General features: G+C 42.7%; 1 protein-coding gene across 8 annotated transcripts in view; it reads right to left on the bottom strand.

Moving 5' to 3' along the window:
• Nucleotides 1-2280: 2280 nt before the first annotated feature.
• Nucleotides 2281-11328, bottom strand: part of kirrel3b (kirre like nephrin family adhesion molecule 3b) — a 164684-nt gene continuing 155636 nt past the window's right edge. For all 8 annotated transcript variants that reach the window (XM_039598356.1, XM_039598357.1, XM_039598361.1 and 5 more), the window contains one exon: nt 2281-7160. In XM_039598356.1, coding sequence (XP_039454290.1) covers nt 6699-7160 — 462 coding nt within the window. In that variant the 3' untranslated portion in view covers nt 2281-6698. The remainder of the gene's footprint in view (nt 7161-11328) is intronic.

Below are 11328 nucleotides of genomic sequence, written 5' to 3'. Positions count from 1 at the left end.
AAAGCGCAACAGCGTTGTCGTGACCACAAGTGGATAATTTTCCACAATATTGGATGTTCTTGCAAAGAAAAATACAATTATGTTAATAGGAAATTTAGTTTAAACAGACTTGTTTGTTTGCATATTCCTCACCTCCTACCTAATGCGCAGTCAGTGGTTAAAATATTAAACGGTGACTTTTAGGATGCTCTCATCATTCGATGTTTCTCCAAGAGACAGATGTTGGTTGAGTTTTTTGGTGTGTGTGTGTGTGTGTGTGTGTGTGTGTGTGTGTGTGTGTGTGTGTGTGTGTGTGTGTGTGTGTGTGTGCTCAACCAGCTGTCCTTGGCAAACAAATGACTATAAAGAAAGCATTTCATAGGCAATTGCATCAAGGAAGCAGCAGTATGGAGATTTGCTTCAATGTGTCACTCATCTCTTCTTTTTAGCTCGCTTGTAAGACCATATGGTTTACAGTTAGGAGACTACAAATGAGTTTGACTGACAATCTAATCAGGCTGTCTGCTTAGAAAAAAAACCCTGACAATTTTCACAATTTAAACAGCTAACACACAACACAATAATGATATCAAGAACATGCTAGTTTTATCGTGGCGGTGACGGCGGCGGGGGAGATTTAGCCACGTATAGTTCAGCTTCTTCACCACCCTGACACTTTTTCCCTTCCACACCATGTAAATACCTGTCTGTAGATAATTTTGTAATGGAGTGCGTTGACATTGCAAACGCTTACTCTGCCATTTGCTCTAAATTTGTGCCTTTGTTAAATTGGATTCCAAATGCAATTATCTGCCAAGGTAATTCATGACACAGTAGCCCGTCGCAACGGCTCATTTGAAGGGATGCAGAGTCATTTATGAGTCATTTTGTAACAATACTGTATCTCTCCGAATAGGTGAGGCCCATGGGGAACTCGACAAGCTTTCTACATTTCGCGGGAAGGAAAGAATGAATGATTAGCTCCTTCCAATCCCTAGTTCCAAGGAGAGTGTTTAAAGCCATAATGCAAGCAAATGTCTGGCCTAGATCTGTTCAGTAATGAGTTGGAGCTCTATGATTAGACAAATCCATCACAAATGGCACAATTTGTATAATGTTTGGAAAAACATGGCCATTTTTATTCACCACGGGAAACTTTTCAAGGGAAATAATGTTGTTGGCAGATGAATTCTCAATATTAAGACCAGACTGGTTATAGCACTCGCTCAGAGGTAAGCTTATACACACGGCAGCGAGTCCTTTCTCTGTCTGGGCTTGGTGTGCAGCAAAGAAATGCTTACTTTTTCTCTTCTAGGCTTCTCAAATAAGAGAATTGTTTCTGATTCCGACTTCAAGAATACTACATTCCCGCCTTGGCTGCAAGTGGATTAATCCAGCTAAAGAGTAATTGCCCTTGCATTGTATTGACTCTGTGCATGAGGGAATTCAAATCACTTTTAAGTTTCAGTTCTGTAGGATTGGAGCCAGTACTTCAGGCAAGTTAAGGTGTTTATGTGAGTTCATTTAATTTGGAGTAAGACTGCAATGGTCCTATTAATGGATTAAAGGGCTGCATGTAAATGTAATGGTGTGAATCTGCTGACTGCCTAGGAAAACAGAGGACAAAGCGAATAAACAGTAGCGTGCCTACTTTTAACAAATGCCGTCAAAGTACACTTAAGCCAGCCACAAAACACTCTCGATAGCTTATTGCTGGCTGACTGTCCAACAAGAGCCACTGTGCAGGTGGATTAGGGACATGAATGTGATTGTCTCTGTTCTTGTGCTGCCACACCTGCAAAACGTTGCTTTAAACAGGATTGCACTGGTGTTATTTCTACAACCCTTTTCTCATTTTGTGATATAAGCAAAACACAAATTGCTGCCCAGCCTGAAGCTGCATGTAGCGTCTGCTTGAATCTGGACCCCATTGACAAACTATTAAAACATCACAAGGGTGTTCATTATACTCGAGTTTGCCTGAGTTGCCTGCATACAGCAACGGGATCTTACATTAGTCAAAATGTATATACTGTGTGCATGTTTGTGAAGTGACTGCACATTTCCTGCACTCTTCTCGTCTGCATCGGAAGGCCTGACTTGGGCCATTAATGATTAATATTTCCCAGTGGGCACCGTAGCATAAGAGTTTTCATAAAAGCTGCTCACTGGCGAACGTTAATAGGAATGAAAGAACTTTTGAAATCTGCGAGAACAAAACTAATGGTGAAGATTTCTGTGCAGACAAAGCAGTAACTCACGAATCTCATTCTCACGGACAGACCAGTGTAAACATAAACACCAACTCAAACATCAGTTTTATTCTCCAAATATACAGAGCAAAAGCATCATAGATTCACAGACCGGTACAGTTAAAATACATCTTTTTCATTTTTTTCTTAGATACAGAGGGCCACCTCCTGAAAATAGTGGTTCACCCAAAAGAGCATTTACACGTTGCCTTTTTATTACAATTACTGTATGGTTATGGTTCACTATTTATACAAATTCTTGCAATGACCATTTAAGTAAAGTACCTTCTGAGCCTCGTGTAGCATTTGCAAGTAGTTTGCGTCATTTGGAGTACAGAGCGAATCAACCAATGACGTTGAAGGGTACTCATTTGACTTCCAAAGGCATTCCTATTATACTTCCCATTTGCTTATGTGACTTGCTGCAAACTGTCTGCTGCAAACCAACCCGCACTGATTACCAATGCACCCTGTGAGACAAAGGAAACTCTGAGAGTCGTTTCCAAATGCTATTTTGTACAGGTCTTACACTTGGACTTTATTAAATTACTAACAAGGTATTGATTTGGTAGGAAAGAAAAAAAGAAAGTGAGAGAAAAAGAGAGAAACTGAGTGACAGAAAGCATTTACACGGTTGAAAAAAAAAGGCTTATTATGATCAGTTCAGAGGTTCAAATGGCACCTTCGCTAATGTGCTCCGTCATGCACAGTGACACCTATCATACACTGATGTAGACTTCAAATAACCCAGTTTAAAAGTCCCTTTGCAAGCGTGACAAAACCTTGAAATTACTAATGCTGAGTATTTCTTTATCTGTTTTTTCCCAGTTAATTCAAACCAAGCAACATACTTTTTGCAATAAACAAACATAACATTGGCAATGAACAGAAAAAGCCATTATAAATTCCAGCCAGTGTCTTTCCCTCACACTGCTCCTAAGCTCTGTCTCTCACCTTAGAAACGTTCTTATCCAGTGTTTTACAGGCTAGTCTTTAGCATCTCTGCAAAGCAGTCTACGCTCCATGCTCTGCTCTGAAAGGGGTTGCTCTGTTTTATCAGGAAAGGGCAGCAACCCCTTGTAATTGTTCCGGGTCTTTGTGTTTATTCATCTGTTATGCCCTGGCATCTGTGCAGTGCTTGTAGCCAGGCAAACAGGCGCCGCCAGCACCAGCCGGCGAGGCGTCCACAGGTGAGCAGGGCAGGCTCCGTCCCCACATGGGCTTTGATTCCCAAAGACTGACATGGCACTCACATCCTCTAGTACTCTCATGCCCACTGTAGCTGTTGCCATTCTGGAGGGTGGGGGGAGGTGGGACAGAAGGCTGGCCTATCAAATATTTATCTGTTTGCTGTGCAGTGTGCAGATTCTCTGGACTGGGAAAATGCATTATGTTTGGATCAGTGCAGAAGCTGCATCAGATAGAGGAAACGATCCATTTTTAGAAGGACAGCAAATTTGTTTTGTTTTCATGAAGAGAGTTGCTAAAAGTCTGTATGGCAAGTTTTAAACAGGCACATTTTTAGAATTCCGATCATGTGAATGTAAAGTAATGCATAACATGCAGACACTTTATTCTGTATTTTTTTTTAAATCCCCCAAAGTAGATTGCACTGTAATTGAATGTTGATGATATCAGTGAAATAATTTAATTCTACCCTCATAAATGTGGAGAAAAATAAATGAAAAACTGCGACACCCATATTTGACAGTCATAGTGGTGCCAAATGCAATATATTGCTGGACATCTGGGCATCTCTCAGAGGGGCTGCAAGAATAATCGCCTCTTACTGTATTTCACTTCAAAGCTGTCCCGGCTATGCTTAGCTTCTCATCCTATAGCCTCGTGTGTGCTCGGTGTGAGTAAGTTTTCCCTGTGAGATCTGGGGGAAGAGAAAACTGCTCGCACGAGCCTTTCATGTAGTTTGTGAGAAACGGCGAGGTTGATGATTTTTTGTTTTGTTTTGGACAGGAAACAAAGAAAGGAAACATCGTCTGTCTTTACAGTTCTGATGCCATGTGGTGTTTGTTGAGCTCTGGAATAGTTGAATCTGAATGAGAAAGAAAGAAAAGCCCGGAAAAAAATTATATACAGAGAAAGACAGCATTAGAGATTTATATACAGTCTGCTAAGTGCCAAGCTGGATTATCAGCGTTGAAACAGAGCTTTTTGTCTTAAGCTGTACAATGGGCACCAATCCATTTGTAAAATTAGAGTCCAAACCGCTGCCACTCAAGTGGAAAACCCCATTCAACTGCCTTGAATATAATCATATGTAAAGTGCTTACAACAACAACTTGCTTTTGTTGGAAACACGGTGCTTGTTTTTTCATGGGTTGAGAGGCAGATTCTGTAGTTTCAGGCTCACACAGGTTCATTCCAATTGACTGCTGCACTACATACGGAACAACTACCTTATTAGGTTTTTTAAAAATAACCATTTATAGTTTTATGTGATGTTTTTGTTTGATTTGACAAAACAAAGATGACACTGACATTGTGAGCCACTGTTTTTAAGTCTTTTTTTCTTTTTTTACAGTAATTTCTCAGGAAGTCCGCTATATTTTACAGATCTGATAAAATAACAAACAGTATGGCTTGAAAGTAAGACCTTGAAAGTGCACAGACATATGAGGCTACTGAATGCTATAATTAAATGTGATGTGGGTGCAATACGTAACTGCAGCTATTGCAAAAAAAGGATCTGTGTTTACTGTAAAGGGATGCTCTTATCAAAGCCTGTTAACACAGCTTAAGGTCAACAGCAATTAATGGTAGCATCCACGTGTTGTAGCATTTAGACTAAAATACGTTGGCTCAGTAGCTACACGGCATCTGCAGTGTTCCTTGCAAACCCTTTTTGACCAAAGCATGTGCAGTGTTGGACTATGACACCAGGTGAACTATGACAAGCTCACCTTAAGCATTTTACACAGAGTACGAGTTTTTCTGGTGCAAGTTAAATCACTACTCTGACTATACTCTCAACTAAAACAATTACAGTGCCAGTGACTGAAAAATAAAGCCGATCCATACATGTCACACAAGTGTGGATAACAAAAAATAAGAATGCACCCAACAAGCCACCATCAGCCCCCACAGTAGCTCTGAATGAATAGCAGACATCAAAATAAAACCATTTTTTTTCTCTAAATTTGCTTGTTATGTCCCTTGATGAGCAGCACAATCACACATAGGTATACAGTCAGGATGCACTAAGCTCCAGCGTCAACAGTGATATCGACAAAAGCAATGGGATAACCACACAATAAGAAGCTAAAATATCATGTTTACATTTCCTTTAGCAGGGCACCTCAAGTATATGGTTGATGGTCTGTGGTGTTACAAGGAGAAATTCACAAGTACAACTCATTTTGGCTTTCCTGCTGCAGCTTCGGAGCTGGATTTTGGCGCAGTAACACCACGGTGGATGCAGCTCCCCCACCTGAAGAACTGGTGGGGTACGTCAATCTGGCTTCGTCAAAGTTTGTATTGACCCAGTTCAAGCAGTTCAAACAGACCCTCAAGGCAAGTAGATACGGACAAGAAGAGGCGCTCATGTCTCATTTATAGTCATCCATGAAGGAAATCAGAGTCAGAAATTAGACGCTAGAAAAGAAATTACAGTCGCGTATGTACACTGATATTCTTTTATCGCAGAGTCTCAAAGTAAAATAATGACTCAGGGATTTAAAATGAGATCTTGGCCCTTCTTTATCTGCTCAGCTCTGTGGCCCAGATACAGCTGCGGAGAGGAAAAACAACCGCTCTTTTCAGCGCTTGAAACGTCTGTGGGCATATGGAGGAAGTTTTCTTACACCTACACAGGAGACGAGTTTGAACAAGCCGAGCTTAACGTACAGTGTTTAAAGGGAAAGTGGGAGTGGAGAAGAGAAAAAAAGGTGTTGTTTTTACAACTTAAAACCACATGCACATTGAATTTTGTGCTTCAAACTACAAGAGAGCAGCAGGACACTGGCTTGCACTCATTAGCAGACAGTTTGTGCTGAGTGCCAAAACACTCATGACAACACTTCCAGTTTTTCTTCTTCAAAAAAGCAAAAGTGGTCCATCCCAAGGGTGCTGATTGTCACACAAGCCTTGTTTTCCTGCCCTCTGATCGGTCAACAGTGTCACTGCAAAACCCAAAAGTTTAAACGCTGTACTCGTGCAGTGTTTGTGTTGGCAAATAACCTCTCTGTGGCACAAAGGAGGGAGTTGATGAGTTGAGCATGAGCGAAATATAAGGCTTCTTGATCCTTTTTTTTTTTTGTTTTTTTTGTTTTGGGACACTGGGAAGTCTAAACAAGTCACATGGTGCATTAAAGCCCCAGTGTCTTCAGGCATCCACAGGAAACACCTACTGACATTGTTCTTTTTAGGCGCTCCTCAGAGCTGGTTCTTTCAGTTTTACAATCCTAGCTGGTTTGTTTCACCCCGTTCCAAAAGCCCTTCCCTCCCAAGAGGTCAGACATGGGTCTGCATGCGCTTCTGGAGGGGTCGGGTGAGGTCTGAGTTCTGCGAGGAGGATTGGGAATAGTGGGATGAGGAGGAGGCGGAGGCCTTGCTGTCTTTGTCGAACTGCACGTAGCCGTCTGGCTTACTGTAGCTACTGACGCTGCTGTCACACTGCGTGTCGATAAAAGAGCTGGAGTCGCTGAGCGAGCCGCGCTGGAACTCCCGCTCGCAAAGCTCAATGGAGCTGCTGCCCATGCCCAGCACGAAGCGTTGGCTGTAGTCATACAGTCGGTTGGGACCAGCTCCAAGAGTGGAATAGATGTTGGTGAAGGACATGCCCGTCGGTACCCGCTGCTTTCCCAGGGTACCTGTGTTGGTTGGGTTCCTCACCTCAGTGGTAGGGTTCCCTGTCATGGTAGGTGTGTGATGCTCCTTGAAGGTATTTACACTGTAGTAGCCATTTGTAGGGTCCTATTGAAAACACATGAAGGAAAGATTCTTTAGAGCTATACATCTATATATCACATATGCACACAAAAGAAAAAGAAGAAAGGGAAGAAAAACAAACAAATCTTATTTGTTTATATGTGAATGCACCTCTATCCTCAAAGCTCAACAGAAGTCAAGGTCAAACTGACAATAATTAACATTAAAATTGCTGGAATAAATAAGGAAAGAGTCTGCGGTCTGTGTAGGAAAAAAAAATTAAATAAATTTAAAAAAGAAAGACAGGAAAAAACAACACTGGTGAGGCTTAGGGGTAGGATTTAGTTAGCCCCCACACAGACCTTAAAATCATGTCTCTTGCTAATTAGGCAGGCCTAGATGATTCATAGTTTGGCATCCAATGTGTCATAGCAAAGTTCACTCTCATACCGGCTTTAATTGGACCTAAATGGATTGTAGTGTTTATAATTTCATGTATGCACCTAAATGGCTTCTGAGACCAGAGCTGTGCCACTTGTTTGTCTGCTTGGCTGCAGGCACTGTGCTGTTGCTAAGGGTCCAGTTAGGGTATGTGTCAGGTTTTTTTTTTTCTTCTCTTTTTTTCATGTCCTTGTGTGAACGGATGTAAATGTCAAGCATAGTGAGCATGGTGGCAAATCCCAAAAGAAGAATGCTCATAATGGGGAAATGAGAGAGACGACCTGAGAGGATGCTCGTTATGCTTGTCATTACCAGAAAGCAGACAGGAGATTGTTTGCGCCTGCCCTTTATCACTTGTTCAGTCCCCCTTTTGCTCTTGCCTCATGCAAGGTGTCATTAGCCGGGATCAAAAAAAAAAAAAAAAAAGATCAAGCATGACAGAGAGAGCAGGTAAGAAGGCTAAAACAACAGAAGTGCACTCGAGAACGATAATGTCAGCAGTCATTTGGACAAAACCAAAAAGTTTGTGTGAGGCTCGCCGTCTCCAGCAAGTTGAGCGTGAAGAGACGAGACCTACACTCAGTGGCCACTTCATTAGGTGCAACTGTTCAACTGCTTGTTAACGCAAATATCTGATCAGCCAATCACGTGGCAGCAACTCAATCCATTTAGGCATGTAGACACGGACAAGATGACCTGCTTAAGTTCAAACCAAGTATAAGAACGGCGAAGAAAGATGATTTAAATGATTATGAATGTGACAGACAGGCTGGTCTGAATACTTCAGCAACCGCTGATCTGATGGCAGAATCATCCCCAAAAAAGAAAATAGCCAGTGAGTAGCAGTACTCTTGGCAAAAATGCTTTGTTGATGTCAGAGGTCGGAGGAGAATGGCCGCATTGCTTCGAGTTGTTAGGAAGGGCTCAGTAACATTCGCTAGAAATAAGATCTGCAGAGGAGCATCTCTAGAGCAGACAGGCTACAGCTGCAGAAGAGCACACCGATTGACCTCCTGTCAGCTAAGAACAAGAGACTGAGGCTACAATTCCTACGGGCTATACACAATTGGAAAGAACATTGCCTGGTTTGATGAGTCTTGATTTCTGCTGCACCATTCAGATGGTAGGGTTAGAATTTTGCATAAAGAATGGATCCAACCCAATTTGTATCAAGTGTTTAGGCTGGTTTTTCTTGATTTAATGGTGTGGGCTGATATTTTCTTGGCATACTTTGGGCCCCTAAATGCTTTAACCTAGCAGAGTATTGATAGGGCATAACATTATACGTTATTGGGTGGGTGAAGAAACATCATTTAGGTTTTTATAATTAATCTGTATCAATCTGTGTGGCATAACACAAAAAATATAATTACTGCATTTCAAACAGGCGATGCCCTCTCAAATCTGTCACTACTGGCTTCATCCCTTCATGAATGCCCAGTCCTGAAGAATATTTTAGCACTTATGCTCTGCACATGCCCTCTGCACCTGCTTGACCTGCGATGTGCTCCCATGTTTTTTTTTTTTTTTTTGCTAATCAAGTAGTCAGCTCTACTGAAGAGAAAAAAAAAAAGTAGTATAGAGGCATCTACTTGCGCACTGGCTGCCAGACCGCCTACATTCTCCCATCAGACCTTCATCCCTGCTGTGAGGCTTGCCTAAACAGGCTGGAGTGGTGCTCACTCCACAGGCCATCTGGCAGGTCTGTGCCCACTGTGCCCCACAGCGGTGGCCATCTCACTCCCTGCTAGCAATATGTCCACTGCTAAAACACTCTTTCAGGACCTGCTGGCCATCATTAAAAATGTGTCAGATCTTAGATGCTGATGACAGGTACATTGATGACCAACAGCCACCGCTGTTACGGCATAGCCTAGCTTCCATCCTGTTTTACAGGGCAATTTTATGACGCCTCAATCTGGAATCAGTCCAGAGCTGTAAGGTGGTCCCGTATCCCCAATGGACCATTAGGATCATTCCACCGGAGCGCCACTGCTCATATGCACAAGGCTGCTGAGACAGTGGAAAGGGAGAGCAGGTAAATGGTACTATTTCAGTGCTGGTGCATAAAGAGAGGATCAGACAGCACATTGTCGCTGTCTGTTTTACTGACCTATCTGCAGATGTTTTTCAGATAAGGTGCTAGCTGGATCTATTTTATGCTACTGCCATCTCATCTTGTCACACAGGATTCAGCAAGAGATCCCTTGTTTAAGTGCTATCTGAAAGGATCAGAGATTGTGTTCTCTTGTCAACTAGTTGGCATTTACCCCAGTGCCTCACCTGCTGGAAAACCCCAGATCAAGCCAGGTGAAATCTGTCTGAAAAAGCTGTCTTTCTCTGCTTTATCCTGACTTTCACTGAGAGAATTAGTGACCTCACACAGGTTATCAGTCTCACTATCTCCGTTCTCTAATAGGGATGCCTGGGGCAGGGCTACTTTACAGCCAAATCCCTCTTTTACACCTAAGAGCATGAACTACTCTTTTAGGTCAGAGGCTATCTTACTACAGGCCTTTTTTCCCCCCTGCCTCACAACAGTAATGTAGAAGAGGCGTTTCACCGGCTCTGCCTGGTGCACACTCGGTCTCATTATGTTTTGCCCACGGCTAGTACACAGACACAACAGCTGTTTGTCCACCACAGAGGACACTTACTGTCAAAACGCTGGTTTACTCACAGTCTGTATGATGCTGTCACGCAAGCCTACATACATGCAGCAGCAGAAGCAGACCTTCTGGCACACATATGGCTTCCGTGTGCACGCTGCAAGAACTTTATCCTCATCCACAGTCTTTCTCCGAGGGATGGAAGTGTCGTACATCTGCACAAGACCATGTGCATCTTTCCATGCCCCTTCATCTGTTTCTATCTGCACAGTGTATCTGAGTCCTGCCAGGCTCAATCCCTTTTAAGCATGCTAGACAGTTGATGACGTGTTGTCAGATCTAGCCTTTTCATGCACGTGCCATGAGGTGTTCCTCTAATCCCATCATTGTCTGGTGAGCAGCTGTCCCTCTATCCTGCTGCGACAGTGAATTGTGTGAAAGGACCATACTTTTTTAAAGGAGTGTTTTCCACACAGAGCCCCATGGTAAATGAAGAACACCTGAACGCTTTAACGCACTTCACACACGGCTGCAATCTGATGTCCTTTTACTGTGTGTAGACATTGCTGTCAGCAGTGGGGCATTGGCCACAACCAGCTATGTTCTTATCTTATTATTTAGTGAGAGACTCTAGGAGATGCTCTGTCAATATTGGCATAGCGCTATAAGATGCAGGTCCCACTGACTTGGCCTGTGTTGCTTCTTTGTGATAAAGAAAAAGTTGACTTATTGGTAGCAGATCTTGGGTCATGCAGTTGCTTTGAACAGAAGAGACCTAAGAAATCCTTCTTAGAAGCACAAAGGCACAAGGTATCATCTTGAAAATTTTGCTTAAGTGGAGGGATAAACATAATAACAACAACTAGAGGACTACACCTATATTCTATCCTGTCTTCCTTCTCTCTCCCCAACCGATCACAGCAGATGGCCCCGCCCCTCCCTGAGCCAGGTTCTGCCGGAGGTTTCTTCCTGTTAAAAGGGAGTTTTTCCTTCCCACTGTCGCCAAAGTGCTTGCTCATAGGGGGTCATATGATTGTCGGGTTTTTCTCCGTATGTTTTATTGTAGAGTCTACCTTACAATATAAAGCGCCTTGAGGCGACTGTTGTTGTGATTTGGCGCTGTATAAATAAAATTAAAATATTCATACAATCTGTGTTTACTG

Source organism: Oreochromis aureus, linkage group 14 (genome assembly GCF_013358895.1).
Source record: "Oreochromis aureus strain Israel breed Guangdong linkage group 14, ZZ_aureus, whole genome shotgun sequence".
Classification (NCBI taxonomy): Eukaryota; Metazoa; Chordata; class Actinopteri; order Cichliformes; family Cichlidae; genus Oreochromis; species Oreochromis aureus.
The sequence above is the reverse complement of the archived record's forward strand: the minus strand, read 5'-3'. Positions and strand labels throughout refer to the sequence as shown.